The sequence below is a fragment of the Acinonyx jubatus genome, chromosome D1 (genome assembly GCF_027475565.1).
Source record: "Acinonyx jubatus isolate Ajub_Pintada_27869175 chromosome D1, VMU_Ajub_asm_v1.0, whole genome shotgun sequence".
Taxonomy (NCBI): Eukaryota; Metazoa; Chordata; class Mammalia; order Carnivora; family Felidae; genus Acinonyx; species Acinonyx jubatus.
In genome coordinates, this window is record NC_069390.1 from 619,276 (window position 1) to 647,011 (window position 27,736).

General features: G+C 51.4%; 1 protein-coding gene across 4 annotated transcripts in view; it reads left to right on the forward strand.

Annotated features, from left to right (window-relative positions):
• Positions 1–7,363: 7,363 nt before the first annotated feature.
• Positions 7,364–27,736, forward strand: part of AP2A2 (adaptor related protein complex 2 subunit alpha 2) — a 90,855-nt gene continuing 70,482 nt past the window's right edge. For 2 of the 4 annotated variants that reach the window (XM_027051395.2, XM_027051396.2), the window contains exon 1: positions 7,364–7,578. In XM_027051395.2, the coding sequence (XP_026907196.1) occupies positions 7,512–7,578 (67 nt within the window). In that variant the 5' untranslated portion in view covers positions 7,364–7,511. Of the gene's footprint in view, positions 7,579–25,265; positions 25,552–27,736 lie in introns of those variants that run through there. The other 2 variants (XM_053202720.1, XM_053202721.1) reach the window with 2 other exon arrangements.

Genomic DNA, 27,736 nt, shown 5'->3' on the forward strand with positions numbered 1-27,736 from the left:
ACCACACAGCCGTCCCCACCCTGGCTCTGCACCAGCCCCAGGACGCACTGCCTGGCTTGTTTCCCCATTTCTGCTGCTTAGGAGGTTTCTTCCTGAACTGAACTTTGTTCTCTTTCTTCCTAGTCATGTTTCCTTCTTTCTCTTCCCCATATTTCCTGCCAGCTGACCGCCCCCCCCCCCCGCCCCTCAACTCCAGTCTTCCCAGAAGGGCCTGGGAGCTGCTGTGTGTGCTGAGGCATGTGCCAGCTGCTGCTGGGCAGCTCTGTTCCTGGCACCCAGCTCAGCCCTGAGGCCTGACCTTTGGCGTAGTGACCCCAAGTCAGGCAGAGCTGTGGAGAGGACCCCAGTAAGCTCTGCTGGAGATGCACGGGTGGTTGTTCAGTCCCAGGAATGCTGAGACCCCAGCAGGGTCACGGGTGTAGTGAGAAAGGCCTATAGTCATCACACAGTGGCTGCCTGAGCTCCTATAGAGTTCAGAGGTCTTCGGAGCCCAAGTACTACAAAGTTCGCTCAGGGCTCCCTCTCAGCCAGCACTGCCCTACACCCAAGAGCATGCAGGAAGGAGGGACAGCGCCAGCCCCTTCGGCAGAGCCCCCACCGGGCAGGGTTCTGGGGGCCCTAGAACCTGTGTTGAAAACTGACTTCTTTAAGTGGGTACACATCTTTCAGCCACAGTAAGATTTAGAATGACACATAGAACGTTTTAAGAGAATCAGAACTAAAGTGTTCATTCTTGCATGGTAAGTTAAACCTCAACACAGTTGGTATTTCAAGTTTCTGAACCATTGAGACAACTTGGGGTTCACCACGTTCAAAATTTTAATCTATTGGGTGTATGAGTTCTTGGCACACCCAAGATTGTGTTGTCAATTCAGACAAGCTACAGCACTTTAAAAGGAATTAAAAGATACTGAATGTATAAATTCAGTTTAAAATGTTAGAAATGTGGGGCGCCTGGGTGGCTTAGTCGGTTAAACATTCGACTTATGCTCAGGTCGTGATCTCACGGTTCGTGGGTTCCAGCCCCGCATCGGGCTCTGTGCTGACAGCTCAGAGCCTGGAGCCTGCTTCAGATTGTGTCTCCCTCTCTCTCTTGCCCCTCCCCTGCTCTCTCTCTCAAAATAAATACACATTAAAAAAAATAATACATTTAATATTAGAAATGCTTAATTCACTGGGTTTGTAGAGGAGTCCAAACATTTTGACAGACCCCTGAAAAATGACTATAAATCTTCTAGGCTTATAAAGGAAATGACAGGGTTTGTGAAATTGAACTTAACAGGTTAAAAACTTAAGTTTTGATCAACAATGGCTATTGTTGGTAAAGTATGGAAAGAGCCCAAATGTCCATCAACTGATGGATGAATAGATAAAGAAGATGTGGTATATATACACAATGGAGTATTACTCGGCAAGCAAAAAGAATGAAATCTTGTCATTTGCAACTATGTGGATGGAACTGGAGGGTATTATGCTAAGCGAAATTAGTCAGAGAAAGACAAGTATCATATGACTTCACTCATATGAGGACTTGAAGACACAGAACAGATGAACATAAGGGAAGGGAAACAAAGGGAGGGGGACAAAACATAAGAGACTCTTAAACGTGGAGAACAAACAGAGGGTTACTGGAGGGGTGCTGGGAGCGGGGATGGGCTAAATGGGTCAAGGGCACTAAGGAATCTACTCCTGAAATCACTGTTGCACTAGATGCTACCTAACTTGGATGTGTACTAAAAAAATAAATTTAAAAAACCCCAAAAACTAAAGTTTTGAATTTATAGCTTCAATAAGTCAAATCCTAATTATTTTAATTTGATGTAAATCTGAGCATATAACCCCCTTGCCCGGTCCCTAAACCCAGTCCTCAGCCCCAAATTCTGGCCATCTTGCCTGTGAGGCAGCCCACACCACCAGGGCTGGGTGTGGGGTACCCAGGCAGAGGTTCTAGCTCTGAGTTTCAAGCCCAGGTCTGGCCCATCGTCACACTATCCTCCTCCTTGTCCCCTACTTGTTTGCACTGGGGGACAGAGGAGGGCAGACACATGCCGACATGCAGCAATGGGGTCTGCAGAGACAGGCCTTCCTGTTGCCCACTGAACCCCCTCGCCCCCAAGCTCTGGGGACGCACTCAGAGCCAGAGCTCCCCACCCAGATGCACTTGGCAAGCTGGGGGTCCCTAACCTGAGGCTGCCTCTCTGGGACGGCTTCAAAAGTGTCCCTAAGTGAGGCACTTGGCTGGCTCAGTTGGCAGAGCATGTGACTCTATCTCAGGGTCATGAGTTCAAGCCCCAGTTTGGGCATAGAGATTACTTAAAAAAAGAAAAAAAAAGAAAAAAAGTAACCCTAAGTAACTATGGGGAGCTCGTTATACATCCCAAGAGCACTTGCACCTGGCTGTTGGATGTGCCTGGCAGCTGTTGGGCTGCTGGGGGCTAGGCTTGTGTGTTCCTGGGGTGGGGTGAGGGTGGGGTGCCCTCATCTCACAAGGTGGGGTGCCCTCATCTCACAAGTAGCCCCGGGCCTCTCCTCATTTGCCGAGTCAGCACAAGGCAAGGCTCTTCCCAGCAGTGGCAACCCGTGACTTGTCCTGTTTTAATGGGGAAGGCCTAAGCCAGGGGTTGCCCTGAGGGCAGGGCCCAGGCCACTATCAGTCCGCGCACTATCACTCCTGAACCTCAAAACATTCCAGTTTTGAGGCCGGAAGCCCAGGAAGAGGGACACACACCAGGATATCCTGCTGCCGAGCCCTCCCTCTGCTCATGGATGGGGACATCCTCCCTGGGTGCTGGGATAAGCAAAGTCCAGAGCAAGAAGGAAGGAGTGGGGCACACTCACGTGCAGTGGAAGCTTTCAGATTTAGCTCCAGAGCCAGCACAGCAGGTTTTTTGTCCGTGTCTCCCATGTGAGACCCTGCCACCCTGGCTTTGGCCAGGGTGATGGCTGTGACCTGGGTATCATGGGCTGTCTGGTGTATTGGTATCCACTCAGAGGTCAGGCAGGTGTCAGGTCCTAAGGCAGGTGCCTGTGATGGGTGGGTGGCCCTGCAGAAGGCTGTGCGCTTTGTGGCATCAGTGCCAGGTTTTATGCTTCTCATCGTCCCACGACCAACCTTAAAATACCCCGATGCCAAAGGGAGGAGCAGTTTGTGTGTGATGAGGCCAACGGGGCAGAATTTCTTAGTGTTGTACCAGGGCAAATGGTGGACCCCAGAAGGTGACCCCTGTCCCAAACCCCAGTGCCTGGGAAGGTGACCTTATTTGGAAATAGGGTCTCTGCAGATGTGATTAAGGATCTCAGGATGAGATCATCTTGGATTTAGGGTGAGCCCCAAATCCAGTGACAGGGATCTTCGTAAGAGAAAAGAGGCAGATTTGAGACACACAGATACAGGGGAGGAGACCCCTTCTTGATGACACAGGCAGAGATTGGGGTTACGCAGCCTCAGGCCAAGGGTGCCGGCGGCCTTCAGCGACTGGAAGAAAGGTAAAGACAGTCTCCCTCGGAGGCTCCAGGGGAACCCTCTGCTGACACCTTGATCTTGGAATTCTGGCCTCTAGGACTGCAAGAGGATCAGTTTCTCTTGTTTGGGGTCATTTGTCACGGCTGCCCCAGGACACTGAGGCAACACGGTGGTGTGGAAACGCCCGAACCGGTGTCTGTAGGCGTGTTTTCTTTCCTAACGCTGTTTTTCCTAGGCCGCTCTTGAAAGTGACATATATTCCGTCAGCTCTCACGGCTGGGTGGACACTGGCCTGGGATGGATGCCTTGCCACAAAACACCCAACGCCACGCAGTGCTGGACAGCCGGCTGGCTGTTGGCACGGTTGGTCTGGCCTTTGAAGTCAAAGGGTGTAGTTTTCGACAGGCCACTTAGGGAAACTGGAGGGTATGGATCCCTACTCTGGGAGTGAACGGGGTGTCTGCTCTGGCAGCATCCTGTGGGGACAGCTGCATTTTCCTGGCTGCCTCCTTCACCCCTCCCCTGGCTGCTGTCACCAGCTGCATCGCTCCTGTGGCCATTTACTGATGATTGACAACGTTCGTGAGCTCCCCCGGGGGGTGGATGTGAGGTGGTCTTAAAGACAAGCGGCCGGACAAGATGGGGACGGGGCGGGGGGGGGGGTGGGCAGCATGACATGCCCGTACAGCCCTGGGGACTCAGTGACACAGAACTCTCAGGCATGGGAATAGGTGTTAATTAGGATCCAGCTGGGGAGTAACAGAGCCCCCAGTCATGGTGGCAGGGGCGTGAACACAGGAGGTTTGAGGGCTGGTGCAGTGGAGGGTGGGGGGGGGGGCAGGGATCATCGCCATCTGAGACAGAGTTCCAGCCAGCAAAACCATGTTCCAAGTAATCAGGATGGAAAAGGGGACACTGACTCAAAATCCTGCCCCTATGTGCTCACATCATGCTCTGTTATGGGAAGGATCATGTCCCCTAAAAGTTCACGTGTTGGAGTCCCTCAGAATGTGGCATTATTGGGGCGCCTGGGGGGCTCACTCGGTTCAGCGTTGGACTTTTGATTTCGGCTCACAAACTGAGATCGAGCCCCGCGTCCAGCTCTGCCTGGAGCCTCCTTGGGAGACTCTCTCTCTCTCTCTCTCTCTCTCTCTCCCTCTCTGCCCCTCCCCCACTCTCTCAAAATAAATAAATCAACATTAAAAAAAAAAGACTGTGGCCTTATTTGGGTCACTGCAGATGTAATTAATTGAGTTCATACTGGGTAGGGCAGATCCCCTATCCGGTGTGACTGCTGTCCTTGTGAAAAGGGGAAATTTGGGCAGGGAGATGATCACAGAGGGGAGGCAGCATGAGCTGAGGCTGGGAGCAGACAGCCATCTGCCAGCGGAGAGAAGCCTGGGCCAGATCCTCAGCCACAGCCTCAGCAGGAACCAGCCCTGCCCACCTGGGACTTCCAGCTCCTAGAAGTGGGAGAAAAGAAATCTCTGAGTTCCCTTCTCTGCATTATATTTGGAAATTTCTGGCATCTCGACCCTAGTTTAGCTTAGGCCACCCGAGTCCACTTCCAAGCTGCCGCTGCTCGAGCTGCCCCTGCTGCCCCAGATGGGGGGGTGCCCCGTGGGACAGGTGTGCTCGCTCAGGTTTCATCCTGCACACACTCTGAAGAGCTCTGCCGGCATAAACTCAGCTTCTTGTGTTCTCTTGGTGGCTAAGCCTTTCCCACTGGGGTGTGACTTTTTGTGACCCCATCCTGGTTCTCTGGACCCTGCCCGTGCCACACTAGTGCTCCAGCTTTTCCATGAGACATCTGGGTAGGCAGTAGAGTCAACTTCTGTGGTTATTTTGCAATAACCCGAATCCAGCTGTGTGGCTCTGGGCTCAGTTTGATGGCTGCAAAAAACAGGGTCCACGGACACAGGTGGCCTCCTGTCAGGAGTTGGAGCTCCTTGCTCCCCTTCCCTAGGTGGTCCGTTTCATTCAAAACACCGCCCACCACCGACTTCTCGAACCCCTCAAGCTCAGCACGCCATCCAAGGCAGGGGACACGCTCAGTTCCCAGAGCATGGCCTTCCCCAAGCGTGTCACTCCTGGTGACCGCATGCCTGGCGCGACCAGGTACCAAGGGTTGCCACACCTCTGTCCCTGGACCCACATGGGTGCGCAGGCCTCTAGCCACATCTGGACCAGGCCACCAACCCCGGTTATCTGGAAAGATCATTGTCTGCAACCCACTCCAGAGACTGTGGGAAGCAATTCTTGTCAACCTGACAGGAGGCCTGAGCCAGGACAGCCAGCGAATGGTGCCGGATGCCCCTGGGCACCGTGGCCATGCTGCAGGCTCTGGGCTCCCCAGCCTTTGTTTCCTCCTTCACGATGCCAGTGTTGGGCTTGTGTCTGCGGGGGCCCTTGCCTCTCAGTGGCCGGGGGTGCTGGAAAGAGACTCTCAGCTCCACCCTTGCCCTTGGAAACAGAGTTGAGACCACAAGTAGCTAAAATGTGACAGGTGTCCAAGTCACAGAACTTAAGAAATGAAACTGTTTCCAAGCACTTCTTACAAGTAAAGGCAGCCTGCCCCTCGCTGGGCATAACCTGGTTAGGGAGGGCCAGGTGGACTCAGGCCTGATTCTAATAAATGACCTGAGGGCTTGCAGGAGCCGAGAGGCAGGCAGTGTGGGGTCTTTCTCATGGCCACCTGTGTGCCTCACCATGCTCTGGGACCCCCGCCCCAAACACACACATACTTTTGGGAATCCCAGGAGGCCTGGGAAGCCCAGCAGCAGCACTGAAAGGAGATAGGATGTCTGTCCTACTCCAAGCCCATTTTCAGAGAAGCCCACCACCTCGGCCTGAGCTGGCACTCTGTCCGTTCCCCACGTGGGTCCCCGCAGCCTCTGGGCATTGCCTTGTTCTATGAGTGGCTGCTGGGGGTGGGTCAGGGTCTGCTTGTCAGAGTCCCCTGGCTTGGCCATGGGAGGGGTATCTCGTGGCATGGGGATGTGGGCCCTGGGGATCTCCCCTCCTCCAGGAAGCCCTCTGCTGGCCCAGCTCTTTGGAAGGTCTTGGAAGGTGGTGAAATAGCTCTCTTACAAAGATTCCAGCCGCCAGGGTTCCGGTTTCCCCCAGGGGGTCTTGGAGGCCCAGAGCATGGGTGGGGTGTCTGGTCTGTGGGAGGGGCCCCGCCCCTTCCTCCTCCTGGTCAGGGTCCAGCTGGGCCTGACCTCTCACTGGGAACTGAGGAAGTGAGCCAGGGTGGGGCAGAGGTCTCTTTTGTGGGTCTGGGCCAGGATCAGGTTCAGGGCCCAGATACTGCCCCCCCCTCCCCCGCCCCCCACCTGCCCCATAAGGAGGAAGCTTCCTTTTCAAAGCCATGTGGCTTCATGAAGGCCAGCTCGGCAGGGCCACCTGCTCTCCAAACACACTCCTTGGGTGTAGCAATGCGGGAGGTTGACCCACGGGGCAGCCCTCTGCCTTCACCTCGGGGTGCAGAAGTGGGTGGTGGCAGATCGGCAAAGGGTCCTGGCTGGGCGTCGAGGGATCAAAGTCTAGACTGGGCCCTGCGGTCACCGGGTGCTGTCTCGCGGTGGGGGTGGGCCGTCCTTTCTCTGCAGGCCTCAGTGGCCCTCTTTGTTAAGAAAGGACTGTCGGGTGATGTGCAGCAGGCCCTTAGGGCTCTGGACGCAGACCAGCCCCCGACGTGGGCAGCAAGTACCCCAGAACCCGGGCCAGGTCAAAGCCGTGGGGGAGATGATCCTGTCGCGGCACGGCGCGTCGGCCCGCCTGCAGGGGGCGCCCCCGCTCCTGCCTTTACGCGCCCGCGCTCGACGTGCTCGTCCCCGCGCCGCCTGCCGCCGCGCGAGCGAGCGTGTGCGTGCCCGCAGCTACGAGCGTGAGTGCGTGCGCGCGCGCGCGGCGGCGGCCCTGAAAGCGGCTCTCGGAGCCTGAGGCGGCTCCGGCTGAGGCGGCTCCAGAGGCGGCGGCGACCCGTTTCCCGCTCCCCGCTCGTCCTCCGGGCGCGCCAGCCCAGGCCGCTCCCCGGGGCCCGAAGATGCCGGCCGTGTCGAAGGGGGACGGGATGCGGGGCTTGGCGGTCTTCATCTCCGACATTCGCAACTGTGAGTGGCCGCGGCGCGGGACCGGCCTGTGGGATGCGGGGGTGCGGGGCGCGGGGCAGGGTCCGCGTGCGGACCCGGGGGACGGGAGTGCGGGGCGGGAGTCTGGGTGCGGACCCAGAAGGCAGCGATGGGGCGGGGGGGGGGGGGCGGCGCGGGGCGGGGCGGAGGTCCGGGGTCGCAGGCCCGGAGCGCTGGGTGGGAGTCCGCGGGCGCAGACTCGAGGTGCGGGGGTGCGGGCCAGGGGTCTGGGTGCAGGGGCAGGGGGCGCGGGGCGGGGTCCCGGGTGAGGACCTGGAGGGCGGGGGTCCGGGGGCGCCCCCCTGGGGTGGGGCGGGAGGCTGGGTGCCGACCCAGAAGGCAGGGGGCAGGGGGCGCGGGGCGGGGTGGGGGTCTGGGGACGCAGGCGGGGTTGGTCTGGGTGCAGACCCAGATGGCAGGAGGCAGGGGGCGCAGGCTGGGGGTGCGAGGGTCCCGGGTGCGGACCTAGAGGGCGGGTGAGGAGGGCGCAGCAGGCCTCTGGTAGGCGGGATCGGGGGCTCCGACTGGAGTGCGGGGGCCGCGGGTCGGGGAGCAGTGGGGGCAGGGGTGCAGGGTGGTGTTCGCCGACCCCGTAGGGGGCTGTGGTATCGTCGGCCCGGTTCCGGCGAAGACCCCCCTCTCCCCCCCACCCCCCAGCATGATGTCATGTCGAGCATTCTGCTCCGTCTTTCTAGTAATGGAGCATTTAACCCAGCGTTTTCCAAAACAGCGTGGACTTTCGCTCAGGGAGTGGGAAGAGCGAACCCTGGGAAGCGGCTCTGCGCGGGCTGTGGCGGCTTACTGCGCCCTGATTAAAATGACTCATTCCCCGGGGGAATCCAGACACTGGGGCCCTAGAGGGTGGGCTGGCTGCAGGGAAACTGCTCTGGCTGCCGTCTCCGTTCCGGGACACGGGTGCCCTCCCCGGAGCGGAAAAAATCACGCGGCAAGGTGAAACAGGCGGGGAGGCTGCTGGGTGCCCCGTGGGTCCTGCAGTGAATTTGGCTGTGGTCGGCAGAGGAGCTCTTGGCATTCAGAGGACGTCTCCTTTACTCGCTTAAAAAAAAAATAAACACAAACCCGGTTTCCTGCTGGTGCGTTTTATTGTTTTCGGTACCCACCAGATAGTTTACTGATTTTTATTGCCTTGGGTTCAGTGCATATTTTGATGGTAAATGCTGTTGTGTTGAACCCCTCACCTCCTTGCACTGGGGGCCCCGGTGTCCCCAGACCGTGGAAGTCTGGATCTTCTGGCCCTCCGCTTACTCTGCAGGAAGTCGGGGTGGTATCGCACTCTCGGATTGGTGCCTTCACAAGTAGGCAGCGTTTGTCTGTTCCTTTGCTTTTGCTGTGACTTCAGGACGGTGGCACTCTTAATCCGGGCGCGTCTTGTAAAGCCAGGTGCATGTGCACTACTGCTGCAGGGGACCCTTGGCCGAAGGCTTAGCAGCCTTAAGTTGGGCGTGATGTCAGCCCTTCCATTTTGGTAGAAACACGCATTGGGCAAGAAAGACCTCGAGGCTGAAACCCGTTTTCTCGGCCAGCCGTCACCCGCTTGCCAGACCTGTGACCCTGCTAGGTCTGCGCTTGGCTGCAAGGAGGCGCCTGCCGCGGACTGAGGACTCAGCCAGCGGGTGCTCGCTCGTTGGCTGACTGGAGACCGGACTTTGCCCTCCGCCGCGCTGTTGACACCTGGGCCCACCGTCTCTGGTGCAGAAGCGTCTGTTGGTGGTGGACAGCAGCGTCCCTGGCCTCTCTGCGACCAGATGCCTCCGTTGTGACGCCCAAGGCCACGTCCAGACGTTGCCCCGTGGGGGAGTTTTCTCTGCTGGAGGGCCGCCGGTGTGGACCAAAGAGTAAGACAGCCTCTCCCCCGAAGTCTTATATGAGGGGGAGGGGTGCCTGGTCCTTCTTGGGGCCAGCTCTCCGTTTAGTGTGGCCCCCTCCTCAGAAACCCCTTCCCAGCCTCGCTGTGCCCCTGCCCTTTCTTCCGTCAGTCATGGTGCCGTGCTCCTTCAGAGCAGTGTCGGCGATCGTGGCCCCGCACGGCGGGGACCGCGTCTGTCGCGTCACGCTCCTCCGCTGCTTGCACAGTGCCTGGCATGAGGCATGTGCCGAGGAAACGAGTAGACAGTGAGCCAGAGAGGACTTTGCTAGAAGATGATTCTTGCACCGATTTTCTCTGAAGGGCCCTGCAGGCAGAGGGCCAAGATGTGCCTGGAACAGCAGGGAGCTAACGTAAACACGGGCAACACGTGCGGGCTGGTGCCTGGAGACTGACCAGCCAGAGGGCTGACTCTGGCTCTGGCGGGACTGGTCTGGGGACTGGTCTGGGCTTACGCCTGTGGGGAGGGAGAGGGGTCCCTGCTTCCCCTTCTCCCCACCCACCTCTGATCTCATGTGCTTACTGGTCTCTTGTGAGCTGTGATGGCTGCAGCCAGGCTCTGAGGAGAGAGGGCACTGAGCTGGCAGCCAGGGTCTGGACTCAGCCCGCCTCTCCCCTGTGCCATGACCCACAGCCCGTGGCCGCTGAGTTAGGTTTCACAGCTGACAGAGGGGTTGGTTTGAGCAGGAGCACCACTGAGGTCTGTTTCAGTTCTAAAATTGCAGCTCCCTTTGCCTTTCTGAGCTAAAGTCTTAAATTCCCCCCTTTAAGACGTTCAGGAGCGAGCTCTGCATCTGTCTGCACCTTATGTAAGTTATGGGCTTTAGGCGGCTGGCTGGGAACGTTGCTTAGCACAGCCACAGCGAATACCCTCCGGGATTTGAAAAGGTGCTCTTGTCATGCTGTGTTCCTCAAGCCTGTAGCTTTTGTGGCTCAGGTAGCAAACTAATTCAGTGCCTCATAAAATTAACTGGATTCTTTTTGATGAACTTCAGCCCAGGGCCACTGAATTTGACTAGTGTGACTTCAGGGTGTGGGAGTTAGGAGTTGTTTCTTTCTCTCTGTTTTTAAGTTGGTATTGAAAAATTCGAGGGGCGCTTATGTGGCTCAGTCAGTTAAGCATCTGACCTCGGCTCACGTCATGATTGTGGCTCTTGAGTTTTGAGCCCCACATGGGGCTCTGTGTTGACGGCTCAGAGCCTCTCTGCCCCTCGCCCACTCATGCTCTCTCTCAAAACATGAATAAAACATGAACAAATTCAAAGAAAAATTCTCATCCTTTTACTTAGTCCCAAATTTTAAATAAATCTTTATTTTGAAATAAAAATAGATTTGCAGGAAGTTGCAAAGAAGTGGACAGGGAGGTCCCGGCACCCTTCACCCCACCTCTTCAAAGGGGGATTTCTGACATGACAGTACAATTTCAACACCAGGAAACTGACATTGGTACATTCCACAGGGCGTAGTCACATTTTATCGGTTTTACCTACACTGGTGTGTGTGTGTAGGTCTTTGTGCTTTTGTCACAGGTAGCTACGTGTCACTCCCACCTTCATCAAGACACAGAGCTGTTCCATCATCACAAAGCCCCCTCGCCTTACCCCTTTAGCCAGTGTACCCACTCCCGACTGCTAGTCTGTTCTGTCTGCATAGCATCTCAGGGGCGTCATGTGAATGGAGTTGTGTAGTATGTGACCTGTTGATTGGCTTTTCTCACAATCCCCTTGAGGTCTGTCCGAGCTGTTGCATTGACTGATAACACATTCAAGTGATGGGTTTAAAGAAAACAAAAGCCCTGCTGAAATTGGGAAAATAATAGTTATTTGTTATTTGGTTATTTTGGAACTTTTGTTTACTTTTACACGTGTGATGTGTCATTGGACAGGCATGTCTAAGTTAATGCATGTCTTTTTTAAAAAGTATTTTTTAATGTTTATTTTTTTTTTGAGAGAGGGAGAGAGAGAGAGAGACAGCAAGCAGGGGAGGGGCAGAGAGAGAGGGAGACACGGAATCTGAAGCAGGCTCCAAGCTCTGAGCTGCCAGCACAGAGCCCGATGTGAGCCTTGAACCCAGGAACGGTGAGATCATGACCTGAGCTAAAGTTGGCCACTGAACCAACTGAGCCACCCAGGCGCCCCAGTTAATGCATGTTTTTATGCATTACCATTGACATGTCAACACGAGAACAGTGTTGAGAATATGAAACACTGCTGAAAATGTTGACAGACTCCTCATTGGCTGCAAAATAACCAAGACTGAGGAGCGCCTGGGTGGCTCAGTCGGCTGAGCGTCCGACTCTGGCTCAGATCATGACCTCATGGCTCGTGGGTGCGAGTCCCACACCGGGCTCTCTGTTGTCAGCGGGGAGCCCACTTTGGTTCCTGTCTTCCTCTCTCTCTGCCCCTCTCCAGCTTGTGCTTTCTCTGTCTCAACAAAACAAAACAAAACAAAACAAAAACAACCAAGACTGCAATGAAAGAGAGCGATGGGTCTTTACTCTTGTGAGACCAGTCACATTGCCAATGGGCAGGAAATTGTCATTTATTCCTCCAAGCCGGAGGTGGCGGGGGCGGGGCTCGTGCAGGTGAAGGGAGACACTTCCATCGTGCTTGCGGGCGTTTTATTTACTCCCTCCAGGCACTCACTCAAATGAAGGGGAACAAGTGGAGACGTGTAATTAGCTCTTTGGCAAAAACGCATTTCCGCATTTCCCGTGTTCTTGGTGAAAGCATGCAGTTTTGCTGCAGGTGCAGTGATTAACTGGCAGAATGAGTATCAGTGCTCGGCTCATTGTGTTGGTCACGAAACTCTGTCCTCTCCATCTCCGTTAACTTCGTTGAAATTGGGCACCCCTTTGAATTATATTTTAACATGACTAGAGTTCAAAACACTTAGTTCATAAAATTCCGTTTGTTGTGAGTCACAAATTGGATGTGGGGAACTGAACGTGAAACGCTAAGTTCAGGTTATGCGTCTGGGTAGGAAATGAAACGTGAAGGTGGTACTTGATTTTCCTGAGTAATAATAAGGAGCAGAACCAGAATTTGTCGGTCTGCTTTTTAACTTTTAAAGTCCTTGAAAAAATTTAAGGTTCGTTTTAGTCTTGACTGGACATTTAAATTTTTTTTTTTCAACGTTTATTTATTTTTTGGGACAGAGAGAGACAGAGCATGAACGGGGGAGGGGCAGAGGGAGAGGGAGACACAGAATCGGAAACAGGCTCCAGGCTCGGAGCCATCAGCCCAGAGCCCGACGCGGGGCTCGAACTCACGGACCACGAGATCGTGACCTGGCTGAAGTCAGACGCTTAACCGACTGCGCCACCCAGGCGCCCCTTGACTGGACATTTAAAAAATGATGACTTTTTGAAAAAGAATGCTCTTCTTGCGAGTTTTCTTTTGCATAATATATACTCTTTAGAAACTGATTTAGGGAGCGTGTGAAGGAGGGCAAAGGGAGGGACGATCCCCCGTGCTGGGCGAGGGGAGGAAGTCTTTGATCCAGGTTGAATTTGTCTGCCAAGGTTGGTGGTTATTGCTTCGAGGAAATACCTGTGCATCGCCTTGTTTTCCTTCTGGCTCCTCTGAAGTCGGGGACTCTCTCTGTTTCTCTTTTGACACGTTGAAATGTCCTGGTGGTGAGTGTTTTCTCGTGCCGGATACTTAGCATTACTTCTCTCTCCTCTTAAAATGACTTTCACTCTGTTGTTTCGGCAACAGTGTGTGTCAGGATTTTGTAGTTGCGGAGTTATTGGGAAGGCTGTCTTTGTGGGGCTGAATAACATTTCCTTGGCTTCTAAAAAATAGAGTCAGATCACAGGGGAGGGTTCCAGTGCGACGTGGGAAGCACTGTTTCACGCTAACGCAGAATGTGACTCCCTGGTGTGAGCTCCTGAGTGGGCGGGGCTCTGGGTGCCTCAGAATTTCGTGGGTCTGTTTTGCAGGTTCTTGGGCTCGAGGCCGGCTTCCCTTAGCTCAAATTTCAAAACTTATGAGACTCCCAGAACCAGAAGTCTTTTTTTGTAAGTCTTCGGTGAACTCCTTTGGCCACAACCCTGGCCTTGCAGAGCCGGGAAGCTGTGTGTGGTCTCCCTCCTGTGTGAGTGAGTGTTCACAAGCATGTGCTTCCAGGACACGATGGCCACGTGCTCTGCTTCCTCCCAAAGTCTTTCCGGTTCTGGATCTTGGGACAGATCGGGCCTCAGGTTTGGGGCAAGGGGTGGCATCTGATCTGTTACGTGAAGTTTGTGGGGTTCGGAGAAACAGGACATGTGGTCCCTGTCCCCCTAAAGAGTTTGCAGACAAATAGGGAGGTGCGTTCTCACCAGTGCGTTCATCTTTATTGAGCACCTCCTACGTTGCGGACTCCTGAATGTAGTATGCAGAGAATGAGAGGCTGTCAGGTGGACAAGATGAGTCCTTGCCTGAAAGCAAGGTGGAGAGGTCCTAGGGGACAGAGGGCACCTGGTGCTCAGACACCTAAGAAAGGTAGGTCTGCGTCAGCCTTTGGAATGTTTCATGTTTGCCTGTGGCCTTGTTGAGCGTTCTTTTTTTTTTTTTTGCTTAAAGTGTGTCAGTCCACTCCCTGCCTGGACTCGGTGTGTGAAATGAATGTAAGACAGATACGTAGGACAGGCACCCTCCTGTCTTGCCCTTGCATTGTGATCACAGAGGTTTGATATGGAAACCACAAGTGCGGGAGTTAGAAAGTTGATGGTTTTCGTCAGCTTCCAGTGCACTGTGAAGTAGATCAAATAAGTCTGCCCTCAGCTTAACAAAATGAGTGGTACACTTAAGAAAATAGAAATAAACAGTTTTCACCGGGCCGTGTAATGTCTGAGGTTGGGATGATAAGACTGTATTTACTGATTCTCCTCTTGGCCTTTTTCACGATAACTGACTTTGGGATGACGTTGCCATGGTTGAAATATCATGGAAAGTTGCATGTGCCATTTGATTATGAGAACTTCAGGGTGGGTAGTTCAAGTGGGAGTCGCCACCGGGAGCTGGGGGCTGAGGCCGAGCGATAAGACCAGCCCTGGCGCTCTGTGGGAGAGAGGGCCCTGCACGCCACGCCATGTCTGGAATCAGAAGCGTGCAGGGAGGAGGAGGTGGCCTGTTTTAAAACAGTGCCCTGGCGACTGAGCTGGGGACGGCCAGATGCACAGATGCACAGTGCCAGAGAGGGAGAGGCGAGTCCGAGCCTTGCCCAAAATGTTGTGGTTGCCCGGAAGATGCAGTTTAAACTTGTGGCGACACTCTTGTCCCTGCCTGCCTTCTCACATCACTTCCTGCCACCCTTCATTCTTTTTCCTTCAGTGTTACTGCCAAAGAGGATTAGGACTGGGGCCCACAGTCACCCTATAGGGAAAGTGTGGGAAGTGGAGTCAGAAAGACTTCGGTGGGAGTTGAGAGCCACCAGTGGGAAGGTGAGAGGCACACAGGGTGTGGGGATGGGGCCTGTGGTCTGGCCCTTGGAGTTTGTTGTCTGTGTTAGTGGGGGTGCAGCAGAAGGGCAGTGACGTGCCCACAGCTGCTCTGGGCCCCACAAGGACAGGAAGGTCTTTGCCGTGAGGCGGAGACCCACTTCCCTTGCTAGGTTCTGGCCCCACACGGCTCCCTCAGCTGCCTCAGGAAACGGGGAGTTGAGTGATGCTGGATGTGTTCATTTAGGATAAGACGTTGCTGACCAGCGGTTTGGGTCAGATCCTGATACTGTACCCTTTGATTCCTCACCATTGCAAATTGTGGCCTAGTAGAGTCTGGAGTCTTTGCTTTCACCCCCAGTTTAAACCCAGTGAGAGCTGCGGTGGTTTTGTGTATCCTTGTACTCAAGATGTTTCCCATTTACCTTCTCACCTACCCCAGGACCTGGTGTCTGTTTTACAGTGTTGCTTAAAAGTGTGGAGACCAACATCCAAGTAGGGTTGCCTGGTTTTTGTTTTGGGTGGTAAGGTGTTTTTCTTGCCTTTAAAATCCCTTCTGGTGGCAACTCAAGAGCGTTATGAGGATTAGTTATTTAGTGTACCTAAAGCCCTTGGAGCTAAGCCTTAGGATGTCAGTGCTGCACTGGGATTTGTGTTTTGCCTTTTCTTTTTTAAAAAAATTTTATTCATTTGTTTTGGGAGAAGAAAGAGCACATGTGAGTGTGCACACGTGAGAGTGGAGGAGGGACAGAGAGAGACAGGGAGAGAAAGAATCCCAAGCAGGCTCCGCAGCGTCAGTGTGGAGCCTGATGTAAGGTTCCATCTCACAAACTGTGGTGTCCTGACCTGAGCCAAGATCAAGAATCGGATGCTCAACCGGGGTGCCTGGGGGGCTCAGTCGGTTGAGCGTCTGACTTCAGCTCAGGTCACGATCTCACCGTTTGCGGGTTCGAGCCCCGTGTCGGGCTCTGTGCCGACAGCTCGGAGCCTGGAGCCTGCTTCGGATTCTGTGTCTCCCTCTCTCTCGGCCCCTCCCCTGCTCGTGCTCTGTCTCCCTCTGTCTCAAAAATAAATAAAAACATTAAAAAAAAAAAAAAAAGAATTGGATGCTCAACCAACCAAGCCATCCTGGTGCTCCCGTTATGCTTCCTTGTTTCCTTCCTTCCTTCCTTCCTTCCTTTCTTTCTTTCTTTCTTTCTTTCTTTCTTTCTTTCTTTCTTCTTTCTTTCTTTCTTCCTCTTTCTTTCTTTCTTCAGTGTTTATTATTATTATTATTTTTTTTTTTGAGAGAGAGAGAGAGAGAGAGAGAGACAGACAGACAGAGAATGAGCAGGGGAGAGGCAGAGGGAGAGGGAGACACAGAATCCGAAGCAGGCTCCAGGTCTGAGCTGTCAGCACAGAGCCTGATGTTGGGCTCGAACCCATGAACTGCGAGATCATGACCTGAGCCGAAGTTGGACGCTTAACCGACTGAGCCACCCGGGCGCCCTATAGCCTTTTTTTCCTTTATGTCAGGCACAGCACGACCAAATCAGAACCTGATTTTGAACCTCGCACCCATGAGAGTCAGAGCCTTCTGTGGTTGAGTTCATAATGAATCCTGCTGGGGGTGTGCCTCCATCTACAAGTAGTTTCCGGTAGGTCTTCCTTCTGTAGGACACGCTCCTCACAAACTCAGTTATGTTTAGTTAGCTTGTAGCTTCTGCTCAATTATCCTTTTTAAACTTTGTTGCCACCTTCTTTTTTTTTTAAGCTTAAAAATATTTATTTTTGGGAGAACGCAAGTGGGGCGGGGCAGAGAGAGGGGGACAGGGGACCCGAAACGGTCTCTGTGCTGACAGGCTGACAGCAGACAGCCCGATGTGGGGCTTGAATTCACAAACTGCGAGATCATACCTGAGCCAAAGTTGGACACTCAACTGACTGAGCCTCCCAGGTGCCCCTTTGTTGCCTTATTCTTTCGCCACAATTTGAGCCGTCCTTGGGTAACATAGTACATACAGCTTTCCCAAGTGCTGAGAATGGAGGAAGAGGGAGGTGGGAAGGTGATGGTCTGAGGGTCCGTTTGTACCGAGTTGTTCAGTTCCTGAGGCTTGGCCTTTTTGAGATTGTCATCCACAGGATGGAGATGCGGGCCCCTTGCACGGATGCTGGTCACAGAGGGACAGGAGATGCTCCTCTGCTGGGGGCTGATGTCTGGTGTATATTCTCTAATGTAGCATTTGCTGTAGGTCTAATTTAAATCTGTTTAATATTAAGTAGCGAAGAAAACGTATTTCTTTGTATAATGTTCTTGTTTTGCTATACTTTTGGTGCAGCGCCAAGAGTGAAGTGTATTTTGTAGTTGTATATTTCAAAATTTATTTATTTTTCTGGATTCTGTTTTCTGGTAGAATCGTACCGTTTATTCACTCAATAAATCTATTTTTTTAAGTTTATTTATTTATTTTGAGAGATGGAGAATGAGCATGAGTTGGGGAGGTGCAAAGAGAAGGAGAAAGAGAATGGCAAGCAGGCTGTGTGCTGATGTGGGGCTCGATCCCACAAACTGTGAGTTCATGACCTGCCCCCAAGCCAGGAGTTAGACGCTTAAGTGACTGAGGGCAACCGGGCGGCCCCACGAAATCTATTGAGTGCCTGCTATGTGCCAGGCACTATTCTACTCTAGGTACCAGGGATTCGGTGGTTAACCAAATGGACAAAATCCCTGTACTTTCAGAACTTAAATTCTTGTGAGACTAGACGGATAAAATAAATGAGAAAAACAGGTATCTATTTATTTCCATTCATCTTTTTGTTGCTCTGTCGTGGAGAAAAATACAGTAGGGAAGAGGGACAGAGAGTGTGGATGGTTCTCAGCTTCAAAGCCTGTGGTCAGGCCAGGTCAGGTCAGCTAGCCTAAGAAGGTGTATTCTAAGGAAGCTTGGAGGAGATGTGGAAGTGAGTTCTGCAGGTGGAGGTGCGGAGGCCCTCGGTGAGCATGGGCTGCGGGAGCGGAGGGCGGAGCATGTCAGGCCTTGTAGGAATCCTGGGAAATTTTCAGCACACACGATCTCACCCAAATTACTTTTGCTTTTAATGAGATCATTTGCTTCTGTATAGAGAGTGAGCAGCGGGGACAAGGGTTGAGGTGGGAGGCAGTTTGGGTGGCTGTTGTATTAACCGTGGAAGGTGAGGCTGGGTTGAACCAGACGGAGACCACAAGGTAGATCTTCTGTCCCCCGATGTTAAAGGTGCGGCTGTGTCTCAGGCTTGCCCTGTTTCCAGAGGTACGTCTGCCACCGTGTTTACCACTGTTCGCCTGTGTGCAATGTGGCTTTTTCCTCTGGCTGCTTCTCATGTATATTCCCTGGTTTTAGTCAGTTTTATTTGTTATGTGCCTTGTCATTTGTTTCATGTTTCTTGTGCTTGGGGTTCGAGCTTCTGAGATCAGTGGGTTTCTAGTTTTCACCAAATTTGAAAAAATTTGGCCATTATTCTTCAAATACTTTTTCTGTCCCCGTCCTGCCTTTGAGGACTCTGTTACACACAAGTCAGGCCACTGGAGGTTGCCCCACAGCTCAGTGATGCTCTCTCAGATCATGTTTTTCGGTCTGCTTTTCTCTCTTTGTTTCACTTGGGCTCATTTCTGGGCTGTGTCTTTAGGTGCACTAATCTGTGGTGTCCGATCTTCTATTAATCTCGTCCAGCATATTTTCCCTCTCAGACATCGTAGGTCTCGTGTCTTGAACTTCACTTCGGGTCTTTCATGTGTCGTCTGTACCGATTCACATGCTTGTGATACCGTCCCCCTCCGTGAGCATATGGAGTATAGTTATGATTACTTCTAATGTTACTGTCCCGATTTTATGTTCTGTCATTTCTTGTTTTTTTTTTTTTTTCCTTAATCATCTGTCATTTCTGCGTCTGTTTTTATTGATAGATCTCCCCCCACCCCCATTATGGGTTGTATTTTTCTGTTTCTTTGCATGCCTGTAATTAAAAAAAAATTTTTTTTAACGTTTGTTAATTTTTGAGACAGAGCATGAGCGGGGGAGGGGCAGAGAGAGAGAGGGAGACTCAGAATCTGAAGCAGGGCCAGGCTCCGAGCTGTCAGCACAGAGCCTGACATGGGGCACGAACCCTGAGATCACATCCTGAGCCAAAGTCAACACTTAACTGAGCAACTTAGGCACCCCTGCATTCCTGTAATTTTTTATTGGATGTCAGACATCATGAATTTCACCTTGCCCTGAATATTATTGTATTTCTTTAAATATCCTTGAGCTTTTTCCTGGGCTGAAGCTCAGCAACTTGGACACTGTTTGGTCTTAAAGGAGGGGCTGGAGCAGCCTTTGGTCTGGGGCTGATTTCACCCCCCTCTTGAGGTGGGTTCCTTCTCATTTTTTTTTTTAACGTTTTTATTTATTTTTGAGACAGAGAGAGACAGAGCATGAACGGGGAGGGGCAGAGAAAGAGGGAGACACAGAATTGGAAGCAGGCTCCAGGCTCTGAGCCCTCAGCCCAGAGCCCGACGTGGGGCTCGAACTCACAGACCGTGAGATCGTGACCTGAGCTGAAGTCAGACGCTTAACCGACTGAGCCACCCAGGCCCCCCCTGGTGGGTTCCTTCTCAGAATTCTGCTTGATGCCCTGGGTTTTATGAGGTTCCCCCCCCCCGCCGGCTTACTGGCCCTGTGCCGGCATCCATGGCTTACCCTCCAGCTGCTTTCCAGCGGCTCTTTCCACAGCCGCGGGAGCTGGTGGTCGTGCCTGGGCAGATGAGTGATGAGGCAGAGATTCGTGGACCCCTCTGTGGCTTTGCTCTGCACATTCTGGCCCCCTTTGTCTGTCTCCTCACTTTAGGGAGACCTGCCCCTCTCATCTTGTTTGTTTTCTGTCTCTCGGAGGTCATGGTCTGCCAGAACCTCTTGTCCAGTTTCTGGAGACTGTTGTTTCGTGTATTTTCATCTATTTAGTTGTCTGAGGTGGGAAGGTAAATCATGTCCCTGTTTATCACCATTAGCGTTGGGGAGAGACACTGAGTATGCAGTTGGATATCCAAGACGAATGCAGAGAAGAGGTCTGGGCAAGAGGTAAACGTATGGGGGCAGAACTTCTAGGTGTTGTTTAGAGCCATGAGACAGGGAGCTAGTTCACCGAGGAGGCGAGTGGAAATGATCGAAACCTAGCTCTCGCTCCTACAGCTCTTCTGTGTGCCTGGCATGCTTCCAAGCACGTTACCTGTGTTTCCACATCTGACATTCATGATGATACTTGAACAGTAGGTGCTGTGATCCTCCTGTTTTGTAGATGAGGAGGAAAAGTGGGGCCCTGAGCCCAGGGCCACATGACTGCCTAGAAAGTGGTAGAACAGGAATTCAGACTCCGGCTGCCTGGTTCCAAGTCTCCTCTCTGAGCCACAGTGCTGGACCAGCTCTCTAGGAAGGTGGCCAGAGCTCCAGGCTCGCAGACCCTAAGCAGTTAGGGGGAGACATGTCTAGGTGGGAGGAGCACAGGCCAGTAAGGAGGGAGCACGGTAGGTCACTTGAGTGGGGTGAGCAGAGGTGAATCCGATGGGGTAGTTTAAGGGAGAATAATTGGAAAATGTGAGTCTCAACCCTTTTGCGGAGTTTGGCTGTAAAGAGGAGAGAGGTGAGATGGTGACTGGGGAGTGTAGAGGGTGTGTTAGCTTTCTATTGTTGCTGTGACAAAGGAACACAAATTTAGCGGCCGAGACCAGAACTCCTGTATTATCTCATGTTCTGTAGATCAGAAGCCGTGCACAGCCTGGCTCGGCGGGGTCCTCTGCCTAGAATCTCGCGAGGTGGAGATGAAGGTGTCCGCAGAGCTGCAGTCCCTTCTGGAGACTCTGGAGGTGAGGCTGCTTCCAGTCAGTCCTTGCAGTGTGGGGGCCGCAGCCCCCTTTTCTTGCTGGCTTGCCTCCTACAGCCTGCTCACGGTCCTTCTCCTGCTTCCCGTGAGGCCCGCCAGCGAATCCCTCTCGAGATAGGATCTTTCTGACTTGGTCAGCCTGTCTCCTGCCTCCAGAGTCTCTCCTTTTAAGGGCTTATGTGATTATATTGGGCCCATCTGCCTGATCCAGGATAATTCCCCTATCTTAATTACATCTGCAGAGTTCTTTTTGCTATGGAAGGTATCTTACAAGGTCCAGGTATTAGAGTGTGGGCATCTTTGGGGGAGTATTCTGCTTATCACAGTGGGATAAAGAAAAAAGGAAGCTTTTTTTTTTTTTTCTTAAGTTTAATTGATTTGTTCATCAAATTTACAGAGTTGCGTGGTGGACAAAACAGACAAGAATACCTTCGTGTGGCTTACGTTCTAGTGAAGTAGACATAAGATGAGTATGATAATATAGTGCGTTATATAGTGTATTAAGGGGAAATAAGGCAGGAAAAGGGGATTGCAATCTAGCTTGTGCAGCTGGGGGTCAGGCATGCCCTGCAATGCTGGTGGACAGCGCGGCTGGAGTATGAGTTGCAGACAGACCCTGGGGTTCCGGAGTCAGGCACAGGGGGCAAGGCAGGTGATGGGGGTCTCGTAGGCTGTTCTGAGAAGTCTAGTTTTCCTCCTGAGTGACAGGTGTAGCCGGTGGAGGGTGAGCAGAGAAGGGAGGCACCTTGGAAGGAATTACTGCGATGCTGGGAATAGGGGTGGGGGGGAAGCAGACTGTGAGCCGGATGAAGAAGGCGAGGACTCCTGGCTGGTGGGGGAGGCAGAGCATGTCTGTAGGCCACCAGAAAGAGAAAGAAGAGCTAGGGAGAAGGTGGAGGGGTGAAGAAAAGTGGAGATGCAGGGGGAGGTGGTGCCAAGGGTAGCCTGAGCGCTTAAGGGCTGCCGGTGAGGGGAGGGAGGAGGCGTGGGGTGGAGGTGAAGGCGTTGAGGAGAGATGGTAGGGCCTCCCTCGGCTCCACATGTGAGGCCAGCCCAGCGATCCATCGATCCATCGATCCATCGATCCATCGATCCATCGATCGCGGGTGTAGTTTTACCAGGACACTCAGCAATCCAGGCTCTGGATTGGCCAGAACTGGATTCAGCAGGGAGGGGTTTGCCAGCCAAGCGCACAGACAGAGAAGGAAGGTCAGGGCTTAGTTTATGCCATGGAATTGAGGCTGGCTCAGAGGAGGTGGGGATGGGGGAGGAGGGGAGAGGAAGACTGTAATCGTCCGTCCCGGGATGGGGGTGGCTGATGGGTGTTGGAATTTGCTTACCTGATTGAGTGAGCTGAAAGGTTGGGGCTGGTCGGATGCCTGCAGTGAGTATTGGGGGGATGGCCATGGTGGGGACCAGATCGTCCACGGAGCTGGGGCTAAAGCCAGAGGGTGGTGTGGGGGTCATGTGCATGGACACTCATCACCGATGATGGAGAGGGGTAGTGTTCTAGTAACTGGGCAGGTCTTTTCAATTGTGTGCATTTTTCTTATTTTTTTTGTCTAGTCTTGCCCTTAATTGTTTTTTTAAATTGTTTTTAAATGTTTATTTTTATTTTTGAGAGAGAGAGAGAGAGAGAGAGAGAGAGCGCGCGCGTGCAAGCGAGCAGGGGGAGGGGCAGAGAGCGAGAGGGACACAGAATCCGAAGCAGGCTCCAGGCTCCAGGCTCTGAGCTGTCAGCACAGAGCCTGACGTAGGACTTGAACTCACAGACCAGGAGATCATGACCTGAGCTAAAGTCAGACACTCAACCGACTGAGCCACCCAGGTGCCCCAAGTGTTTTTTTTTTTTTTTTCTTTTTAAAGCAATGCATTTTACTTTTAGTTTTTAAAGTTTATTTATTTATTTTGAGAGAGAGACAGAGCACATGAGTGGAGGAGGGGCAGAGAGAGGGAGAGAGAGAGAATCCTAAGCGGGCCTCACGTTGTCAGCATGGAGCCTAATGTGGGGCTCGAACCCATGAACCGTGAGATCGTGACCTGAGCCGAAGTCAAGAGCCAGATGTTTAACCAGCTGAGCCACCCAAGTGCCCCTTTCATTGTTTTAAAAAGATAGGAAAAAGTTAAAACTCAAGAATGTAGTTTAAGAAGTTAGTTATAAAACGCTTGACATCTGCCTTATCTCCCCGTTCCTAAACTTAGAGTTAATTTTGATTTTATAGCCATTTGTTCTCATATTTACTTTAAGAAATGTGATTACTAAGTTAATGTTTATACTATTTATGGGTGTTTTCCCCATGTAATTATTATTTATTGACTTCTTACTGTGGAAGATGAGGACTTAATATACCTGAGCTTTCATTTACTCATTCTCTAATATGTCATTTTATTTAATCAGTGTATAGCAATTAACATCTGGAAATATTCTTCTCAGCTGAGATGATAGTTCAACTTAAAAAAATTTTTTTCTTAATGTTTACTTATTTTTTAATGTTTATTTTTGAGAGAGAGAGAGAGAGTGTGAGCAAGGGAGGGGCAGAGAGAGAGGGAGACCCAGAATCCGAAGCAGGCTCCAGGCTCCGAGCTGTCAGCACAGAGCCCGATGTGGGGCTCGAACCCACGAACTGTGAGATCATGACCTCAGCTGAAGTCAGACACTCAACCGACTGAGCCACCCAGGCACCCCAGTAGTTCAACTTTTTATTTTTATTTTAAAAAATGGTTATTTTTGAGAGAGAGTGAGAGAGTAGGGAAGGGGCAGAGAGAGAGAGGGTGAGGACAGAGGATCTGAATTGGTGTCTGAACTCAGGAACCTTGAGATCCTGACCTGAGCTGAAGTGGGACACTTAACTGACTGAGCCACCCAGGTGCCCCCTGATAGTTTAACTTTTAATGTGTTTAGTGTTAACTATTGTTGTTTTTATACTTTTGTATTTTTTAAAAAAATATTTTATGTATGTTTGTATGTATGTATTTGAGAGAGAGGGAGAGGGAGAGGGAGAGAGAAAGAATATAAAGCAGGCTCCATGCTCAGTGCAGAGCCTGATGTGAGGATAGATCCCATAACCCTGGGATCATGAGCCGAAATCAAGAGTCATACGTTCAACCTACTGAGCCACCCAGGGGCCCCAAGATACTATTTTTAAGTAATCTCTGCGTCCAGTGTGGGGCTCGAACTTGGAACCCTGAGGTCAACAACAGTCAAGTGCTCCACAGACTGAGCCAGCCAGGTGCGCCCATCCTTTTGTACTTTTTAATGCACCTGTTGCTTTTCAGCCCTCAGCTTCTGGATATGACTGTGAGATCCCCCTTTGTGTGGTTGGACACAGCAGGTGGCCTGTCAGCCCCTTCTTTCCATGTTGAGGCGTCCTTCCTGGAGCGGTCAGTTCTGCTGTCGTCTGGACGGATTGTTGGTGCTGCCCTCTGGGGACTTCCCTTCACCGTAGTCTGGAGGGGCTTGTCTCTGGCTGGACCTCGGTTCTTTGGAGTCCACGTGTGTGTGCTCCGGGCTTGTGCTCACTTGAACTCGGTAGGAGTGCATAGCAGGCGAAATTCTTTTGAGATACTGCATTTTTTTTTTTTTTTTTAAGTATTTTTTACCTTTGTACTTAATTGAGAATTTGGCTCCGGTAGAATTCTGGCTGAAGTTAACTTTTCCTCAATTTTGAAGGTATGACTCTATTTCTATTCTTAGTTTCTAGTGGTCTGAAAGTTTAATTTTTTTTTTTTTTTTTTTTTTTTTAAGTAGGCAGAGCCCATTGTGGGGCTTGAACTCACGACCCTGAGATCAGGACCTGAGGCCAAGATCAAGAGTCAGATGCTTAACTGACTGAGCCACCCAGGTGTCCCTCTAGTCATTTGAAATTTTAAGATGCTGTGCCCACGTGTGGCATTTGGTGGCATGATTCAATCTGAATGTCAGAAATGTCAGAAATGTTTTGGGAAATGTTCTTGTTTTTTTTTTTTAATTTTTAAAAAATGTTTATTATTTTTGAGAGACAGAGACTGAGTGTGAGCAGGCAAGGGGCAAAGAGAGAGGGAGACCCAGAATCCAAAGCAGGCTCCAGGCTCTGAGCTGTCAGCACAGAGCCCAATGCGGGGCTCGAACTCACAAACCACGAGATCGTGACCTGAGCTGAAGTCGGCCGCTTAACTGACCGACTGAGCCACCCAGGCGCCCCAGGAAATGTTGTTTTATTTCTTTGGTAGTTTCCTTTCACTTTCTCCTTTTTGAATGATCCTCTAATAAGGGGTGAAACCTGGACCTCTTGGCTTACATTTTCTTACCTTATCTCTCATTTTCCATTTCTTGGTCTTTGTGGTGTTCAATATATTTTCCACGACGTTCAACTTTGTCCTCCAGCCCTTTTGAATTGTTTTATTTCTGCTAGTAGGTTTATCATTTCAGGCCTTCTTCTTGTCCGAGTTGCCCTTTTTTGGTGTCATCTGCTTCTTAAAGCCGTGTTTCTCTGTGTGAGACTATGCATTGCTTTGGAGTGCCCTCCTCCACGTAGCTCTTTGCTCTGAATTCCTTTTCTGGGGCTTGTTTTGGTGTCTGGCTTGTGCCGTGCGAGCTTCCTGATGCCTGCTGGTTGGAGGCCATCCACTCGCATGCGCCAGCATTGGCCAGCACGGTCAGGGCCCCGGGGGGAGGGCTCCTTGCACGGGGACGGATGTGCGGTCTCCGTCATTGGGGGAACCCGCACGTCATTGGTTTTTTCGGTCTCTCCCAGAACAACCCTTCAGTCTCAATTCCTGCTTGGGGAAGGAGGTGAGTATTGCAAGCCCAGCTGCCACTGTTCTGGGAAGGGGGTGTCTCACCGTCAGTGGGTGTCACTCAGTTGTGCTTTTCTTAGTGTGGCGCCTTATCCCAGCATTCAGTGGTGTCACCAGGCCTAGAGCTTCTGTGTGCCTGCTTTTCCAGAGGAAACCTCTCGTCTGCTGCTGAGGTTGTGAGAGTGAGTGGGCTGCCTGGCTGTAGGGTGTGCTGGAGGGGCCTGCTATCCCTTAGGTAGACTAGCCTCCTCCAGAGTCCACCGCCCGAGGCACTTGGCATCTTTAATTTCTAAACCTTTGTAGGTTCTCTGAGAAGATTTGCTTTTTACTACTTCTCCCTCCTGCAGGCAGCTGGTTCCAGCTTGCTCTGTTAGGCTCAGTCAGTAGTTACCATTCGATCATCTCTTTCCAGCATCCCCAATTGTGGTCCTCCCTTTTACCTAAGTTTTGGACTGATTTCATCTACCTTCGCGATCTTTGTGGCCATTTTTTAATGCTTTGGATTAATCACGTCTTTGGAAATAAGAATCTGACTCTTAGTATTTCTACTTTTCTAAAGACGTTTTTATTTATTTTGAGAGCAAGAATGCACTAGCATGTGTGGGGAGGGACAGAGAGAGAGGCAGAGAGAGCATCCCAGGCTCCTCACCATCAGTCCAGAGCTCGACGTGGGGCTCGAACTCCCAAACAGTGAGGTCATGAGCTGACCTGAAATCAGGAGTTGGACGCTCAGTTGACTGAGCTACCCAGGTACCCCTTACTGTTTTTAGTTTCTAATTCTCAAAGGAAGTAGTAATACCTTTTTTAATTAAGTCTAATTTTGGAAGGTAGTTCTCACTATAAAGGTGGTTTGGCATGTGCTTCTAAAGTAGAATTTAAAGGGAACACATGATTCTGTGGCATATTTTTCTAGTTCTTACCTGAAGCCGGCAAGCAGGGTGGATTGTTCTTCGTTAAATGGAACAATATAGTATATACAGGTTTAGTTTGCTAAACCCAGTGCTCTGAAACCCAGATATCAAAGCTAGGGAGCTAGGTGTCTGATAGGATTTTGTTCCACAGACATGATCTGTGTTGATGAGGCAGTTTCTTGCTGGTAATGGAATATAGTAAATGGAAACTTCTCTCTCTCTCTCTCTCTCTCTCTCTCTTTTGGTTAATTTTTGAGGAGGGTGGGGGAGACAGGATCTCAGCAGGCTCTGCTTTGTTAGCGTGGAGCCCAGTGCAGGGCTCGAACCCACGAACTCTGAGATCATGACCTGAGCCGAAGTCGGACGCTTAACTGACTGAGCCACCCAGGCGCTCCAGTGACAGTTGTTTAACATCACAGTTGGGGGCAAATAGTAGTCTGGCCAAAATATAAACATATTATATCAGTGGCATATATTGATATTTAAGTTAGTTAACATACAGCGTAGTCTTGGCTTCAGGAGTAGAACCCAGTGATTCATCTTTTACCTATGACAGCCAGTGCACATCCCGCAAAGTGCCCTCCTTAATGCCTGTCACCCATTTCACTCATCCTCCCACCCCTTCCGGCAACCCTCAGTTTGTCCTGTGTGTTGTAAGTGTCTCTTATGGTTTGCCTCCCTCTCTGTTTTTATCTTGTTTTTCCTTCCCTTCCCCTATATTCATCTGTTGAGTGTTTCAAATTCCACATATGAGTGAAATCATGTGATATCTGTCTTTCTCTGACTGACTTAGTTGGCTTCACATAATACACTCTAGTTCCATCCACGTTGTTAAAAATGGCAAGATTTCATTCTTTTTCATTGCTGAGTAGTTTTCTGTCGTATATATGTACCACGTTTTCTTTATTCATTCATCAGTTTTGATGGGCTCTTTCCATACTTAGGCTATTGTTGATAGTGCTATAAACATTGGGGTTCATGTGCCCCTTCGAATCAACATTTTGTATCCTTTGCGTAAATTCCTAGTAGTTCAGTTGCTGGGTCGTAGGGTAGTTCTATTTTTAATTTTTTGAGAAACCTCCACACTGTTTTCCAGAGTGGCTGCGCCAGTTTGATTTCCCACCAACAGTGCAAGAGGGTTCCCGTTTCTCCACATCCTTGCCAACATCTGTTGTGGCCTGAGTTCATTCTATCCATTCTGACAGGTGTGAGGTGGTATCTCATGGTGGTATCTCATGGTGGTCTGATGATGAGTGATGTTGAGCATTT